Source organism: Podarcis melisellensis, assembly GCF_964234715.1.
Source record: "Podarcis melisellensis genome assembly, chromosome: 4".
Taxonomy (NCBI): Eukaryota; Metazoa; Chordata; class Lepidosauria; order Squamata; family Lacertidae; genus Podarcis; species Podarcis melisellensis.
Window position 1 is genome coordinate 59471560 of NC_138531.1, and position 18743 is coordinate 59490302.

The following is an 18743-nucleotide window of genomic DNA, read 5'->3' on the forward strand; positions in this document are numbered from 1 at the left end:
AACATGAGCAAAGAGGGCCATTTTGATCACCTCACCTCATTATCCTTAATTATAGCCTCCTATATGAAAAAATCTGTTAGAAATGTATTAGAAATATATTTATCTGTGGGGCATATTTTGAAAAGAGAATAATATTGTTTCCTGTTTTACATAAAACAAGTTTGGAACTGTTGTACAGCTATGCAAACATTGACTAACTTGTATAGAGAAGGCAAATGGAAAGAATTATATTGTAAATATATCTACAATATCACTTTCTATCGCTGTTATTGCTGCAAATCTAGGTTGCGATTTGTCTAAATCTTCCATTAACAGATCCAGTGTAATTTAATAAAAGAACAAATAATATTAAATATATTTGACCTGAAAAGAATATTTGGGGGGACAATATTTCTGGATCTTGCTTATGTGAGTTTGCTGATTATCTATACTTAGTTCCCATATGGATGCTAATCATACTCATATTATTTTAAAATGTTATACTTAGGTAATTTGTATAAAATACACAAAGTGCAGTATATTGTGTATCATTTCAATACACTGGCAAGTATTTTTTTAAAAAATTAGAAGGCCTTCTCTCAAAGGCACTATACGTAGAACAACACAAACAACCTGCTATGAAAAGCAGAAACCAAAAAACAAAACAAAAAAGCTGAGCCACAATTTTTATTCAACAATTTTAAAAGCCTAGATTTGCTGCAAGTAAATTTACTGGGAGCAAATTCCATTTAACTCAGTTCTAAGAAACACACTGCAATGGGCTGCAAAACAATGTTAAATAATTCTGAGCGATCAATAAGAATAATGAGCAAAATGCACATGTTTCAACTTCATGCAGTGTTTGAGAAATAGGTTGGAAGTTCAAAACAAGTGGTCTTAACAAAACACAAAAGATTAGCTATATAACAAACCAAGAACATCTGTTTCCTGTTATATTCCAGTAGGGGGAACTAAAGATTCACCATCTAACATTGCTTTTGGCTTACAGACCTGTGTATATTCCTCTAACCCCCTGTCTAATCATCAGTGCTAACATCAAATAGCTAGTAGCTACTCTTGTGATCACTCACGGCCTCAGCTGCACTTTATACACTAAAGATATTGCAAGTATTCAGACATACACCTTTGATGCAGCTATTCCTTTACTTGATCATCCTCTTTATGCTTATTCTTCAGTTTGTGCAGTCTCATTTGTCTTCCCTTGTTATGCTTTTCCCCCAACACCCCTGCACACAGAATATATATATATTTTTCCTCCTAGCTGAACTGAAAAGGGAAAACTCTCTCTCCACACCCCTTGGTGTAGACATCCTTTTACCTCATGAGAGACCCCATATACTCTATCTTCTTCCTGGATTGCTTACATTGTAAGGGCTTCAGCAGTTTAGAAAGAAGGTGGTAAAGGTGTTCTTTTTAAGAGCTTAAGGAATTAGGTAGGTTGAAATGAAGAGCATGGGGTTATTTATAAAATACTGATGTGATATTCTGTGTTGTGTTTTGTGTTTTGTTTTAGTCAAAACACGAAAAATGAAAGGTCAGGAAAACAGAGAACAAACAAAACAAACACATATGGTTGACCCCAATTTACTACAGCTAATTTATGCACAATGCAAAACACAGAAGAAGGGCTCCTCATGTTCAGGTTACCTTACCATTCCATAAACATGAAGAAAGGGTTGCAACCACAGTTACTGTGTGCAAGAGAGTTGCTTGAAGAGCTTGTGAATGGCTTCTATGTCAATTCCATGCATATACTCTTCTGAATGTGCAGAGTTGATCACATCATTGCTTTCACAGATGCAGAAACTAGAATTCTGCTCAATTTGCATTCTTGGTAGAATGCACATTTCAAACTAGTTTGGGAATATGATGTTTTGTTTGTACAAGACCTCACCATAAGTTCTGTCAGGTAGCAAGGTGGGATAGGGTGGTCATCCTGGAACAGAAATTACATTGGGGGGGGCTTCCCCCCTTACCACAGTGGTATCCTACAAAATCCCAATGTTGATAAGTACATATATATAACCTGTGTATATGTATACATAAATAAGTCAACCCGATTTTGAAAGCCACAATGCACAAGGGCAGTGCAAATAAGAACTGAGCTGATAGCTCAGTCCTACTCATGCTCACTTGGAAGACTCACTGTGTTCAGTGAACCTTATTATCCATAAAAAGCTGCATAGAATTGTGGCCTTAATCTTGCATATGATCTGTGCACATATATGGTATAGGGCATCTGCATGTATAAACATGTTCCAGGCAGTCACAATGTGGCATGTTTATACTGGAAGGAGGGTTGCATAAATTGGTTGTACACCCGTCATATAATATACAGAGCCCAGCTTGCGGCAGAATTGTGGAATCTAACTGCAACTGTATTATACAATGTATACACTGGACTATATACACGAGTAGGTCTGACTATATATACTGGAATTTGTGTGAGTAAAGAAGTATACAGCGGTACCTCTAGTTATGAACCTAATTCCGTTCCAGAGGTCTGTTCTTAACCTGAAACTGTTCTTAACTAGAGGCGTGCTTTCGCTAATGGGGCCTCTTGCTGCCGCTGCGCTGCTGGCACACGATTTCTGTTCTCATCCTGGGGCAAAGTTCTCAACTCGAGGTAACTCTTCTAGGTTAGCGGAGTTTGTAACCTGAAGCGTTTGTAACCTGAAGCGTTTGTAACTCGAGGTACCACTGTAACTTGTATTTGCATAAGGCAATGCTGACTTGCCTGCATTTTCCTTTTAAAAGGAGTTGGTACCTTTTTTTTGGAGGCCATCTGTAGCCCTCCTAAGTGGCTGGGCGGGCTTTAAGCAACTACAAATATTACGCCATAATCCGGGAGAAGGGGTCTTTGAACATGTGCAGAATGTCATAGTTCTTTCCATACTAAGCAGTAGCTGCGTATCACTACACACCTGGAATCAGGCAACATGATCGCCTTCCTGCACCTCCCTTTTTTAGTAAGTACCAGCACATGAAAGCTAAGTGAGAAGAAGAGGTTGAAACTGCCGTCTTCTTTCAAAGGCCTCCCTGTGACAGAGAGAGAGAGAAGAGGCGAGGAAGACTGAATAATTAGGGAAGAGACTTCCATGAAATCGCTCGTCGAGAAAATTACCTGCCCATTAAATGAGAAGCAGTGAGAAGCAATCATGTTAATGTTACCTATAGCCAACAGTAAAGAGGGAAAAGGGGGTTTGGGAGAGAAATGGGATGGGCGGGGGGGGGGCAGAGAAGCAGCGCTCCTGTGTGCCCCCCCCCCGTTCTTCTCTTCAATCCTTCAGTTGCCTCACATTATGTGTGTCTGTCTCTCTCTCCCCCCTCCCACCGCGATCCCTGAGGGGAACATGAGAGTGGGTGTGGTGTTTTACAGTGCTTTAATCCACACCCCAGCTCTTCCAATTCCGGCTCTCTTCCACCCCCCCCCCCTCCGTGTTTGCTCTACGAAGAGCAGCAACAGCAGCAGCAGAACGAGCCCAGGCTGTGGGGAGGCCGCCCGGGCGAGCTCCAGCAGGAGGGTGCTGAGCTCTCTCCCCTCCTCTCCCTCGCGCGCGCGCGCGCACCCCGCCGCGCCTGCCGCTTCCCGCCTCGCTCGACTCCTTCCATAGTGGGAGCGACACCTCCCCCCCCCCCCGCTCACCGCCGCGCGCGTTTACACGGCAGCGGTGGCCGCCTCAGCCAGCAGCAACAACCGTGCCCACCGCCACTCGCTCTTTCCTCCAGCCCCTGCGGCACGTTGGGAGTTTATTCTCCTCAAGCAGTTTATTCCCGCGCTGAGGGTAGGGGTGGCTGGGTTGCCTTTTTTAATTTTTAATTTTTTTGAGGGGGTGCTGTGGAGAGGGAAGGAGGAAGGGGTGTTTAAGCAGCTCGCGCGCCAAGATGTTGCTCAGGCGTCCCTCTTATGGAAGTTAAGGGAAGCAACTCCGCAGCTTGAAGTGATTTTGAGGAGGTGGGGGGGGGAGTTGGAAGAGGAAGAAAATGAGAAGCAGGAGAGTTAAGCCAAGCCCATGATTTCGCTCCCTCCTTCCCCGCCTTTTCCTCAGAGCGCCGAGAACTTTGAGCGAGGTGGTGGCGGCGGGAGGGGACGCACTTTCTAGGAAACGTATCTGCTTTCAAAGTCTCTCTCGTCTGCCGAAGAAATCCCCGGGCTCTGGATTGCAATGGAGAGTCTTAGCCACACTTGAACAATTCCTCTGCCTCCGCTGGATTGGTGGGAATTTCGGAAGCGGAGCCAGCGCGCCGAGCCGGGAGCGGTGCCCCCTCTTCCTCCCTCGCTCTCCCCCTCGCGCTGCTAATCTGCATGGAGCTCAAAGTGTCCCATTCAAGCCTCTTTCTCGTCGCTGCTCTCCGGGCTCCTTCCACGTATCCTTAGGTTGTAGGAGAATCTCAACTTTTGGGACTACTCCCCCCCTCTATTTTTTTCTCTCTCTCCCTGGAATTGGATTGCCTTTGAATATGTTAAAATGGGGCTGCTGACGCCACTCCTGCTGCTTGGATTTGTCTCTTTTCAAGTTGATGGTAAGTTAAAGTGTTGTGTTTTACTGTCATTTCTTTGGAGCAGAGCACGCTTGGATTTTGGGGCTCGAAATCCTGTATAATGTGCATGGGCTATGGAACGATGGAAGGAAGGGATGGATATGAACATGCTATTAATAAAGCAAATCTTCTTTTCTAACTTAGTAGGAAAATAGTTAACATAAGCTGTAAAGTGTGTGTGTGTGTGTGTGTGTGTGTGTGTGATAGAGAGAGAGAGATTGAAATCAGCTGCACTGGTAAATCTCGACGCACCAACAGATTTCTGTTGCTTCTATTTTTACCCCATGCTGAACTTTTTAGGTGGAAAATCGACTGATTAAATGGGGTAATTGTGCTTCTGATTCAAGAGAGGTGAATGGGAAATTTACTACCGTGAGGTTCTCGCTGCTCCATTTGTAAGCAATGCACGCAGAAAAATGCAGTAATGTGTGGAATGCGCTAAAAGGTGTGAAATAACTATGCCTGTGAGATGTGTCAGGTGGAAAGTATACAAAGTAGGGAGTGTGAAAGAGGGTTGTGTCTGTGGAAGCCTCCCAGTACAGCAGAATCTCACAGCCAGCTTCTGCCACAGGGAGAAGCTAGGCTTCCACTGTTTAAAGACAATGGGGAATTTGAACAGGTGCTGTAGGTGTCTCCCCTTCTGTAAAGGCAGTCTCCCTTTTACAGGGGTTTGTCTTTTGTTCAGCTTGCTTAGCCCTCCCTAAAGTAAAACCAAGACCTCGTCGTTTAACCTAGAAGCATGTTGCAGGGAATTTCATGTTGATATTTAAGAGCTAAGAACACATTGTTGATTTCAGTGTTTGAAATGAAGGAAATTGAGAAAAATCAAAGGAATGATGTTTGTACTGCCTATGGTTAGAAGGTATAATTTTAACAGAGTAGAGACACCAATGGCTATGAATACATATATACTGTATGTGTTTTACCTCAAATGTGCAACATACATCATAGTATTTTGGGCACACAAACTGTTTACATGGACAGTCATCCTGAGTCTTTATGTGAGCGTTGGTGGTGGGAGGCTTGATTTGGTACCTGATCTCTTTGGCTATTGTCTTAATTTGGAGGTTTGGCATTATATTTTTACAGAGGTGTCTTGGGGGGGGCGGGGTTTGGACTCTAGCTTAATTTACTCTTTGATGCTGGATATGGGCAGGATCTGGGACTAAACTTAGTTCCAGCAGGAAGCTGGTGCTAAAAGCCTGGTATCCATATCAACGAGAGGCCACTCTTGTAAACAGAGAGTGATATTGTATTACCTACAATTATTGCATGCAGTTGTGTGCTACCCATCCCTCCCTCTCTCCCTCCCACCACACCCTTAGCAACACAGGAGGCAACAGAGAACATTGCTAAAAGCTGGGAATTGAGGATATGTAAGTATTGGTTCACAAGTTGTATAATGAGTGTATCACGTAATGTGCCCTGCAGTTTCATTTTTTTTTTACAAAGCATTGTGGTTCACATAAGTCACGTTGGAAATGTACATAAAACCTGAAAGCATCAGGCTGCAGAAATGTAGTTATTAGCCAGTGTTTAAAATTGTAGGTAGCTAGAAGGAATACAATTAAAGTGCTCAGTGGAAGTGACAGAGTGAATCACAGGAGCCTGGTGTTACAGAATGTAATTAATGTACCAGGCTGTTTGGAGATATAGGAAACAAATGCAATTAACCAGCTTGCTAGAAGGACAGGAGCAAGGCATAATTTATTCAAGTTTTCTTCCATGGAGAACACAACGTGAACCTTAAAAAAAACCACCATTCTTTTACAAGGTAGGTCTATGAGCAAACTTATTGGTCCATCTTTGACAAATATGGACTTAATCAAAATCTTTGAAAAGCACTTTATGGGAAGGTTTGACTAGACTATGATAATCTCAGTAGATACAATCCTGTACATAGAATTGCAGTCAATAGTTGTTGCTGTTCTTCTGAAACATATTCATATCTACATATAGTTCTGAAACATAAAATGTAGATCTGTATCTTGGAAACCTATTGTATTTTACATTAGCTTACTGATGTCCCTATCTTCCCAGAAACACAGAAATGAAAGTTGCCACATAACACGAACAGGATGCCATTAAAGGCAGCTTCACATGTTACCCTTTTCTTAAAATATTGGAAAATGCTAATATCACATGTTTGCAGGCATGTATAATACATATGAGGGAGGTTGCCAAAGGTACACTCAGTAGCAAACCTGAGTCCATCATGGTTTGCCCACCGTACATACTAAGCTATCTTTCCCACTGAGTATAATATGTGAAATGATCCTAAACTGCTTTAACATATGTTTTCCCCCCTGTATTATGAATAAAACAGTAAGCATGAAGAAAGCATAACTGAGGAAGAAAGACCCTTTGTTGAAACTCAAACCAGCTGGTTTTTTTCCCCCTCCTTAAAAATAGGTCATCCCTCACTCACAAGCTAAGGCTTTGAGCTTCCGAGAGCTCTCCCTTTACATCATTATGATTTTTGTATCTTTTGGGTATGAATGCGGTCAGAGAAAAGCAAACCATGTGTTTTTGAGATATAATGTCAGGAAGATATACTCCATGCCTATCTCTGAGTACCCAGAGAAACATGAGTGGCCTACAGGTGATATTACATGGTGGTATGATGCAGATTCAGATGGTGAATTGTCTTAGTTCTTGTGCCTTCTTAGTACAGTGGTACCTCAGGTTACATACGCTTCAGGTTACAGACTCCGCTAACCCAGAAATAGTACCTTGGGTTAAGAACTTTGCTTCAGGATGAGAACAGAAATCGTGCTCCGGCAGTACGGTGGCAGCAGGAGGCCCCATTAGCTAAAGTGGTGCTTCAGGTTAAGAACAGTTTCAGGTTAAAAACGGACCTCCGGAACGAATTAAGTACTTAACCCAAGGTACCACTCTATCATGAAATTTTAGAGTTCGATGAAAATGGGACAAAATGTGCCATTTGTGTTGTGAATGTGGATTTATGGCCGTTCAGATCACAACCTTTGCCATCTATTTAGGGATAACTGTAATTCCAATCTTCCCAGCATTCTACCTTGATACCAGTCTTTTTACCATTTCTGAAAGTTAAAAAGGGCTCTTGTCATATCGCACACCCAGCTGAGGAATGGTTGAAAAAGTAATTTTTGTTCATTAATTTCTTTCTTTGACTATTTTGTAAGAAGGGTGGGCCACTGGATCAGACATAATGCCATTTAGTCCAGCAGCCTGTTTCTCACAGTGTCCAACCAGAAAGGTGAGGTCATTAGCCCTTTCCCACTGTTCTTTAGTATTCAGAGGCATCGGGACTGGTATTCATGGACCTATTCTTCAAGAATTTGTCTAATCCACCTTTAAAGGTATCCAGATTGGTGGTAAATCACCACATCTTATGGTAGGAAGCACTTATTTAGGAGGTGTTTAGTCGTGATGCTGTGGACCAGAGCACGCCAAACACTTCTGTCTTCCACTGCCTCCTGCAGTTTGGTCAAACTCATGTTAGTAGCTTTGAGAACACTGTCCAACCATCTCTTCCTCTGTTGTCCCATTCTCCTTGTGCCTTCAATCTTTCCCAACATCAAGGTCTTTTCCAGGGAGTCTTCTCTTCTCATGTGGTGGCCAAAGTATTGGAGCCTCATCTTCAGAATGTGACCTTTTAGTGAGCACTCAGGGCTGATTTCCTTAAGAATGGATAGGATTGATCATCTTGCAGTCTATGGGACTCTCAAGTCTCCTTCATCACCATAATTCAAAAGCATCAATTCTTTGGTGACCAGTCTTCTTTATGGTCCAGCTCCCACTTCCATACATCACTACTGGGAAAACCATAGCTTTAACTATATGGACCTTTGTCAGCAAGGTGATGTCTCTGCTTTTTAAGATGCTGTCTAGCTTTGTCATTGCTTTTCTCCCAAGAAGCAGGCGTCTTTTAATTTCATGACTGGTGTCACCATCTGCAGTGATCATGGAGCCCAAGAAAGTAAAATCTCTCACTGCCTCCATTTCTTCCCCTTCTATTTGTCAGGAGGTGATGGGACCAGTGGACTTATTTAGGAAGGAAGTATTTATTTTTGTCTATCTCTCCTGCTGTGATTGGATGACCCCACATTCTAGTATTATGAGAGAGGGTTTCTCTATCCAGTTTATTTACATTGTGCATAATATTATGAACCTCTGTCACATTCCTCCCTTGTCAACTTTTTTCAACACTAAAATCCCCATATGTTGTAACCCTTTCTCTTAAGGGAGTCTGTCTATCCACCTGATCATTTTGGCTGACTTTTTCCCCTGGACCTTTCACAGATCTACAACATACTTTTTGAGATATGACAACCAGAACTCTACACAGTATTCTAACTGTGGCCACACTATTTGTTGTAAAGGCGTTATACTCTTAGCTTTATTTTCAGTACCTTTCCTAACAATCCCTAACATGGTATTTACCTTTTTCACAGCAACCACACACTGATCAATTGTGCTAAAAGAACATTAAGTTTGATATAATGTTTTCTAGTTGTTGTCAAACCTCTTGCTTTTAGTGGAAGATAAATCACAGACAATCACAGATACAACTGTGGAATAGTCCTGTAAACAATCCAAAATGCACTTGTTTCAGCAAATCCCCTTTGAGTATAATAGACTTTCTCTGGTTCAGGTTTGTGTTTATCATAGACAGAATATCAGCCAAACTTATAACATGTTGGCACAATAAAACACTGGATTCTAAACTTTGTTCTGTCTAGTATAAATGCCTTTTGCACAATAAAATATAAATATTAGGATAATACAGCACATTGAAAACACACTATGGACAACTCTGCATCTTTATTTCTTAACACCCAAAGGTTACTGGAGGATAACATACGTTACAAAAAAACTACAAAAGTCATTACTCAGTAGAGTAATCAAAGAAAGATGAAGGGCAGTTGAAGAAGAAGAAGAGGAGAAGGAGTTTGGATTTGATATCCCGCCTTTCACTCCCTTTAAGGAGTCTCAAAGCGGCTAACATTCTCCTTTCCCTTCCTCCCCCACAACAAACACTCTGTGAGGTGAGTGGGGCTGAGAGACTTCAGAGAAGTGTGACTAGCCCAAGGTCACCCAGCAGCTGCATGTGGAGGAGCGGAGACGCGAACCCGGTTCCCCAGATTACGAGCTACTGCTCTTAACCACTACACCACACTGGCTCTCACTGGTTCCACAGCCCATTGTGTGTCCGCGTTAGCAAGATGTTGTACTGCACACCTTGAGAAACAATACTAGGATATAGATAAAGTAATTTCACAACTGAAATTTCTCGTGTCTTCACACCTTATTCAATTCAGGGTGTTAGGACACTATTTCATAAATAGGTGTTGGCACAATTCATAGTTTCAAATAACTCCTCAAAGTTTTTCTCAGTGGGAGTTACTATCTAGCAAGTGTAGTCTTTGAAATGTTGCGAAAACATGCATCAAGGATCAAAGCACAGTGATGCTAAATTGTATGTCGTTTTAACATGTTGATCAATGTTGATCATAATTATAATTTGTATTACTTGTTGCAGCATTTACTTGAGCGCAGGTTTTTCCTGCAACTGAGTTGACTAACTTAAATAACAAAAACAAAGATCCAAACACAAGTTTGATTCATTTTGTCTATTTCTTACATTCCACATTGCTATACAGTGGTACCTCGGGTTAAGTACTTAATTCGTTCTAGAGGTCCATTTTTAAACTGAAACTGTTCTTAACCTGAAGCACCACCTTAGCTAATGGGGCCTCCTGCTGCCGCTGCGCCGGCGGAGCACGATTTCTGTTCTCATCCTGAAGCAAAGTCCTTAACCCGAGGTAATATTTCTGGGTTAGCGGAGTCTGTAACCTGAAGCGTATGTAACCTGAAGTGTATGTAACCTGAGGTACCACTGTACAAATATTAATTACAAACGAATAATGATGTACTATGGAGTTGGACTAGATGTTCCTCAGTGTGTCTTCCAACTCTATGATTATAAGAGATATGATGTATTCAGCAGTGCACATTCTGCCTCTTTGGTCTGAAATAAGGCCTTTTGTTGTCTTACTGCTGTTGGAAGGACTAGTGTGCCTTTGACTGTCACCTGGGTTCCCACCCCTTATAACAATTATGTAAAAATGCCAATGCCTTGGTTGGCTGGGTATTTAGAAATTATATTCATGATTTCCTGCCAGCAGGCTAGCTTTTGGAGCTAGTTTCTGCATGTTTGTGGGAATCTCTGTTTTATTCTGTGGGAAACAGATGGTGTACATACTTTTCAAAAATTAAACACTACATGTTATTTGTTCAGGCAAAAATCCCATTACACATACATGTGAGCTAGCATTAGATGAAATTCAGGTTTCATGGGGGGGGGGGTTGGAATCATTACAAACAATATTTATATCTAATGTTCTCTTAATGATAAAGGTTCCTTTTGTATTTCAAAGGCATCAATACAATGAGGGTGAGACTTCTTCTAAGGTTTGACAAACACAGCTACATCCCACTTCTCTTGACTTTTACAGCTTATGTTCTTGATGCTGCTTTTAAAGCTGGGCCATGTATTGGGCAAGTGGGCATTTGCTTAGGGACACTGGTCTGAAGATAATAATAATAATAATAATAAGGGCCCTGGTCTCATGAGGCAGAGCGTTCCACCAGGCCAGAGCCAGAGTTGAAAAGGCCCTGGCTCTGGTTGAAGCCAATCTAACTTCCTTAGGGCCTGGGACCACTAGGGTGTTGTTATTTATGGACCTTGAGGCTCTCCGTGGGGCATACCAGGAGTGGCGGTCCTGTAGGTACGAGGGTCCTAGGCCGTGAAGGGCTTTAAAGGTCAAAATCAGCACCTTAAATCTACCCTGTACTCCACCGGGAGCCAGTGCAGCTTGAAAAGCACTGGGTGAATATGCTCCCATGGCAGAGACCCCGTGAGGAGCCTCGCTGCAGCATTCTGTACCCGCTGGAGTTTCTGGGACAGCTTCAAGGGCAGCCCCGCATAGAGCGAATTACAGTAGTCAAGCCTGGAGATGACCGTCGCATGGATCACTGTGGCCAGGTCAGGGCGGGAAAGGTAAGGGACCAACTGCTTGATGCGGCGAAGGTGGAAAAATGTCGCCTCAAAGATGAACCTTTGGAGCCATTGCTTCTGTTCCCTAACCCATTTTTACAACTACTGGAATACAATTAGCCCAGCTAGAAAACGGCTAATTAAGAATAAATTGGGCAACTATGTCTCAGAAAAAGCAGCTCTGTTTTGTGAGAGAAACATTTTTGTGCAGGCAAGATGACCCATCTGAGCTGTTTCAAAGCCAACCCACGTACATAAACATGAAAATCATGTACATATTCTTAAGTGGGACATTTATATTTATTTTGTAAAAGAATACAAGCCAGGGAACCAACAAGATATACTTGTACAAACAAAAACAAACCCCCCAACACAAATTTGTGCTGCACTTCACAAGTGACTGTGTAAATATTCTGTACAAAGCAGCCCTTAGCAATACAAGTACTAATTTTATTACTTCAGGTTAAAAAGGAAAAGTTTTGTGTTCTTTTAAAGGAAGTGGTAAATACAGCCATCAAGTACAGAATTGGAATGGTGAAAACGGTCTTTGAGACTGTTTTCAATCTTCTTTATGAGCAGAGCATACTTGATGCTGCATCTCTGAAGCTGTGGCAAACATGTTAGCACTTGTGTGTTCCCTTTGCATCAGGTGCTTAAAATAGACTAAACAAAGGGCTCTCAAAGGAATAGTATTTGGACTTAAAGTGCCACACACATTATAATACGTTCTCTCTCTTTTTGAAAAGTTGCTACTAAGAAGGGCATTTTGCTTTTTGCTTTAATTTTGTCTAGGCTGTATTTGTTTTTTTATTTATTTATCACTCTTCTAATCTCTCCATTCGAGGTTTCTAAGCAGAGGTTGGATGGTCATCTGCAATGGATGCTTTAGCTGAGATTGTGTGTTTAGCTGAGATTCCTGCATTGCAGGGGGTTGGACTAGATGACCCTTGGGTACCTTCCAACTCTGTGATTCTATGATTCTGATGTAGTAAACATTCCAGGAAAAGAGCATGATATTGCAATGAAAAGACACCAGATGGGGTCTCTTCCCTCGTCCAGGTCTGTACTCTGTTTTACCCTGTATTTGGGTAATATGCAAATAGGTTTCCAGTGTAATAAGGGAACCATATTGTTGGAACAGGCCCTCCCATGGATTGATAACACTAAAACTGTCCCCCCAAAGGAAAGTGAAACTGAGTAGCTGTCTTCAAATTCTCACATGAAAGCCCTATCAATTTCCCAGTTGCCAAGAATTGTTCTGCACACTGCTCTTTAAAGGAGGCAATCATAGGTCTAGTTCTCCAATTTGTTAAGGTCACATCTTTTGCAGACTGGGAGTGGCCACCGAGACCATATAACACCAGTCCTGAAAGACCTACATTGGCTTCCAGTATGTTTCCAAGCACAATTGAAAGTGTTGGTGCTGACCTTTAAAGCCCTAGACGTCCTCGGCTCAGTATACCTGAAGGAGTGTCTCCAGCCCCATTGTTCAGCCTGGACACTGAGGTCCATCTCCAAGGGCCTTCTGGCGATTCCGTTACTGTGAGAAGTGAGGTTACAGGGAACCAGTCAGAGGGCCTTCTCAGTAGTGGCACTCACCCTATGGAACACCCTCCCACCAGATGTCAAGGAAATAAACAACTATCTGACTTTTAGAAGACATCTGAAGACAGCCCTGTTTAGGGAATTTTTTAATGTTTGATGTTGTATCGTGTTTTTAATATTTTGTTGGGAGCCATCCTGAGTGGCTTGGAAAACCCAGCCAGATGGGTGGGGTATAAATAATAATAATAATAATAATAATAATAATAATAATAATAATAATAATAATGTTAGTTACCTGAATTACCTAATTCCAGAGTACCATTGTCTGCCTCAGATTACTAGTTCTTTTCGAATAAGTGGTAAGTGGACCAGAGAGTTTAGGCTAATGACTGCATTTAGCATGTGTAGGAGAGAGACTTGAGGATGGTGTACATGGGAATTTTGTTGCAAGAAGTGACTTTTTTGTAGTAGTCTAAAGTTTGGTGGTTGACACTGGCAGTTAGATAGCTATATGGATTGGGCTTTGTAGGTTGATTTTTCTGTACTGTGACTTCTGGAAACCTATTTTGTGTTGGGTCAAGGGGAACATCTACATCAGGGGTCAGCAAATTTTTTTTGGAGGGGGCTGGTTCAATGTCCCCCAGACCTAGTGGTGGGCCGGAATGCGCATGTGGTGGAGGGGGCTTCTCTCTTTTCCCAACCCCTCCCCTCCCTGCCTACCTCCTCTGCTGCTCTGCCTGCGGTTGGGAGTGGCATCTCTCCTTTTCGGGCCAGCTTTCCCAGACGGGGAGCCAGGGGCCAGCAGGTGCGCCAAACTCCAGCCCACAGCACGGCCATAGGGAGAGGCAGAAGGGCAGATGGCAAGGCTTCCTATCAAAGCCCAGCCCCCTTCCACCCCTCCCTCCCTCACCCCCAATGCTGCGGTGAGGGAGGGAGGGGTGGAAATGGCACCGGGGGGGGGGGAGGCAATCGCGCTGATTCAAGCAGCGATTGCAGTACCATTCGCAGGCCGGATGCAGAGGCAATTGGCCCAGATCCGGCATGCAGACCTTAGTTTGCTGACCCCTGATCTACAGATTTACAGTACTTTTCAATGCAACTTTTCTGTCTACTTTAGCAGATAGTGATAAGTGAGATACTGTGTTGTGTAGGGATCAGAGTGTCAGACTAAGTCCCAGGAGACTTAGTCCTACTCAGCCATGAAGCTCTCAACTGGGTATTCTTCAGTCACTGCCTCTCAGCCTAAACTGCCTCACATGGTTATTGTAAGGATTAAACAAGGAAGGGGAGATATGCCACCTTGAGCTCCTTGGAGAAAAACGGTGGGATATAAATGCAATAAATATAGTTTATTATTTATTAATGTCCAGTGTTTTTCGGTGGGGGGGGGGAATTACTCAGGGGCAAAATAAAACACATACAAACACACAAAAACATATATTAAAAAGATTTATAGCATGTGATTTACAGTTGCCAGTATAAATCAAAAGTATGAGCATGAAAAACAGTCTTAGAGAACTCTCACTGCTAATGACTTGTCCTATGTACCTATTGCTCTATCAGTTTGACACAAGAGTTAAAATAATCATGCATTGTATACACAACTGCTTACCTGGCACTAAATGTGTAGATTTCTAGTGAACTGCTTGTCATAATTGTGCTACCAAGGATTGAGACAAAGAATTAATGGTCAGCAGCAAGAGATAGTAATCTCTGTAGTGCGCTACTATTTAGTCATTTGTCATTGATTACAGGAGAAACTTAATGGAGGAAATTAACCTTTTAAAACTAAAATGTCACGTAGCATGCGTCAGATAGCATCTTGTTCTGGTGGGCTGGAGGCAAACCTTTATGGAAAGGACCAGATCTGCTTTCCCGCTGCTGTGTAAGTGTCAAGAGTCAAGAACCAGTTATGAGATATATTTTACTGGTACATCTGCTCTATAATCATAGATCTTCAGGCAATCATTCACTTGTTTTCAAAGAGTCTCATCTTTCAAGAGCCACTATGTCTGTGTGAAAACTGCTTCGTGCAAATTAAATATAAAGTGAAAATAATAGATGCAAGTAACTGATTTTATACCTGCTTCCAGATTGGTTGCTTTTGAGATCTCTCTATCACATGTTCCATGTTTTAGACATAATGATTTAAGTCTAAGCCCTGCTCGTGTACATTCTCAGCCAGACTATTCCTTGGGGTGTTTATGTGCTAGCACCTTTTCCCTAGATTGGTGTCCCATGATTACAGGCCCTTGACAGTGCAGATCATGACACGTACAGGATCAGTGTAATCACATGCTATAAATAGTGTACACTTGTACACTGATGTGTTTTAAAACTACCTGCATTTTTTCCTTGAGCTTCTGGTTTCATGTGTAAGCAAAAGCAAAAGTAGATGAAATTGATTTCTGCATCCTCTTCAGTTCAATATTTAGAGGATAGTTTTCTCTGTGCATCTGCAGGATATTATTAACAATTTAGTTATCTAATACATATGTTGTCATTGATTTTAATGTTGGGGAAATATTGTGGACAACAATTGCAGTCTTTTCATAACTACCCTTTCTGTAATGTTCTCCAACTGGATTTTGAAAAAAATAATTCAAAATGTTGGAATCTGCCAATATGTGTCTATTTAAGTGAGCATATGGACTGTAGAGTTATTCTGTTTTGGTCTTTTATGTGAACTTGTTTTATCATTATGAGTACCAAATTGTGACAGGGATTTAATAAGATCAGCCAGTTTTTAAAAATTCATCCCACAGAAGAAACAATCCAAGTGTTTTTAGACTTTGTTTCCAAACAACCTGTGCACAATTAGATTAGCTTTAAAACTCTTTGAAATTCTCCTGCATTTTTGTGTACATATGTAGAAATATTCAGGGCAAAATATTTTAACATAATAATGGAAATTGCCAGAGTACTTCCTCAAAAAAGAAAATGTCTAACATATTGAAACATATATTTGGTTAAAATTAATCATTTTGACTAATCATTTGCTGTTTCCTGAATACATTTTGACAATCAGTTTTTAGGATCAAATGCACTAGGAACATGTATTTCGCTTTGTATGACCCCAAATTCTTCTGTTACCATTTTAGCAGACAACATGCCTTTTTTCCTAAGTGATATTAGTTGCTAGGAGAAGTGCAATGGTCTGGCCTCCTCTTATCCTTCAGTGAAACCAAAGAGCATATTGAGTTGAAGAGAGAAATAGCACAGTATGAGCCATGAATCACGAGTTGTCTCCAATATGTCCACTTTGTTCCCACTTTTTCTTCCTGAAACTTTTGTTTTTACTGATAGTGCTTCTTTTCATCATCTCTTAAAAGCCATTCAAGGAAAGAGGAAAATGTGCGGTTGACAGTCCACTCAAAGTAACAAAAAAAAAGTGTAGAGAGTTATTCATTGGCCACATTAGTGACAGTGCATGACTTAAAGAATAGCTTTAGTCAACTTTCTTTAAACCAGAGTGATTAATACCTTCTGTTTTTACCAAGAAGAAGGGACAAGGAGAAAGGTCTGGTTCTGCCAGTTTTCAGCTTAGATTCTGGTTGCAAATAATAGCACTGCAATTGTGGATTTAAATGGAATAGGAAAGGGCATTAGTTTTCTGTGAATAGTTCCCCTTGTTTCCCACCCAAACTGCTTTATTCTAAAGCTTTTCTCTTTTCACTCCCTTCCCCTTCTTTTATCAACTGAAACTTCATTTATTTAAGGATTTTAAGAAACATTACTTGTTTCCTATTTCCCATCCAAACTGTGGCACCAGGAGAAGTTTAGAATGTCACAGCATTTTGAAAACTGAAATAGCAGTTTAAAAATAATACTATAAAACACAAATGGAAGGCAGGCAGTATCAACCATAAATTCCATAGTCCAGTAATGAGTCTGTACAGGAAAGACGAAGTGGTATACTACCGGTTGCTGAAAAAGGCCCTTTTAGCTACATCCACTACCTGAGAATAAAGCAGCAGAGTTTGGTTTATAAACCGATTTTTCTGGGGAAGCATAACCACATTCAGAACAGGCCTGATTGAGCTTGTTTGTTGTCCATCATCCATCCAAGGCACTCAAACAATCCACTGCCTTATGGAGATTGAAAACATTTTGCTGTGCACTACCTTTTAGTGCAGTTCAGAGATTACAGTTAAGTTGCCTAATACTGATCATTAAACTAGCATATGAAAAGTTAATATGTGGATGCAGAATTTTGTTATCATAGCAAGCTATAAGAGTGGTCTGAAATTCAGTTAGTTCAAAGTGTAGTAGCCCATCTGATTAAGGGAGCAAATGGGAGCATATTACATCTGTGCTAAAGCAACTGCATTGTCTCCTTATTATGAATCTGCCAAACTCTCCATAACACATTCTTCACGCCATTCATATTCTTATACAGTACAGTCGTACCTTGGTTGTTGAACATCCTGCAACTTGTACGTTTAGGCTCCCGAGCACCTCAAACCCAGAAGTGATTGTTCAGCTTTGTGAACATTCTTTTGGAACCCGAACATCCAATGGGGCTTCCACAGCTTCTGATTGGCTGCAGGAGCTTCCTGCAGCCAATCAGAAGCTGTGATTTGGTTTTCGAATGTTTTGGAAGTCAAACAGACTTCTGGAACGAATTCCTTTCGACTTCCAAGGTATGACTGTGCATCTTTATCATGCTGTCCTTACCTTTTTTCTAAACTAAACTATGACCTTTTTTTCTTAGGGAAATTGTTCCAACTTCCTGCTCATTTTTCTCAAACTTTTCCAGCTCTACAATATATTTTTTAAGGTGAAGGAACCAGAACTGCTACAAGTATTTCACCTGTGGTCTCACCACATATTTGTATAACAGCATTTTGATATTGGCAGATTCTTTTTCAATCTCTTTCCTAATGATCTCCAACATGGAATTCGTCTTTCGAGAACATACATTATCTAGTCCTGTTCGTAGTCCAGATTCAGGCATAGTTTTAGAACTGTATTAGCTTGATGGGTTAACTCTATTAGGAGAGGATAGGGAAGTGTGACAGTATCAGTTCTCCTTGATATCTCTATGGCTTTTACTACCATCTGCGATGGTATCCTGCTTGTGAATTTGGAATTGAGGGCACAGTATTGCTTTAGTTCCACTGCTGAATACACTGCCATTACCAGAAAGTACTACTGGATGATGCCTGCTTGACCCCTAGGCTTTCAGGCTGTGGGGTGCCACAGGCTTCTATTCTGCCCTCATTGCTTCTTAACATCTATGTGAATTGGTTGGGATCATTCATTAGGACATTTGGAGTGAGGTATCAACAGTATGTTGATTACTACCAGTATGCTGACAATACTCTGCTCTGTTTCTCTGTATCAATTGAATTAGTTAAGGCTGTGCAGGTCTTGGACCAGTGCCTGGATGTAGTGGTTGGCTGGATGAGGCCAAACAAGTTGAAACTGAATCTTGACAAGATGAAAACCCTGTATGTAGGTATTTCCCAGGTCTGGGAACTGGAGAGTTTCCTGCTCTCGACAGCATTGTACTCTATCTAAGACCAGGTGCATAGTCCTTTACCAGCTCTGGGTTTTTTCCTGGACAGGGAGAACCTTCTCACATTGATCTATGCATTAGTAACTTCTAAAT

At 41.5% G+C, this 18743-nt stretch overlaps 1 protein-coding gene across 22 annotated transcripts in view; it reads left to right on the top strand.

The window, feature by feature from the left end:
- The window catches only part of ROBO2 (roundabout guidance receptor 2), a 901420-nt gene that overhangs the window by 477810 nt on the left and 404867 nt on the right, over positions 1 to 18743 (top strand). For 2 of the 22 annotated variants that reach the window (XM_081907840.1, XM_081907841.1), the window contains exon 1: positions 3492 to 4524. The exons of 18 other annotated variants lie outside the window; for them this stretch is intronic. In XM_081907840.1, coding sequence (XP_081763966.1) covers positions 4470 to 4524 — 55 coding nt within the window. In that variant the 5' untranslated portion in view covers positions 3492 to 4469. Of the gene's footprint in view, positions 1 to 3491; positions 4525 to 18743 lie in introns of those variants that run through there. 2 more of the 22 variants (XM_081907828.1, XM_081907832.1) reach the window with 2 other exon arrangements.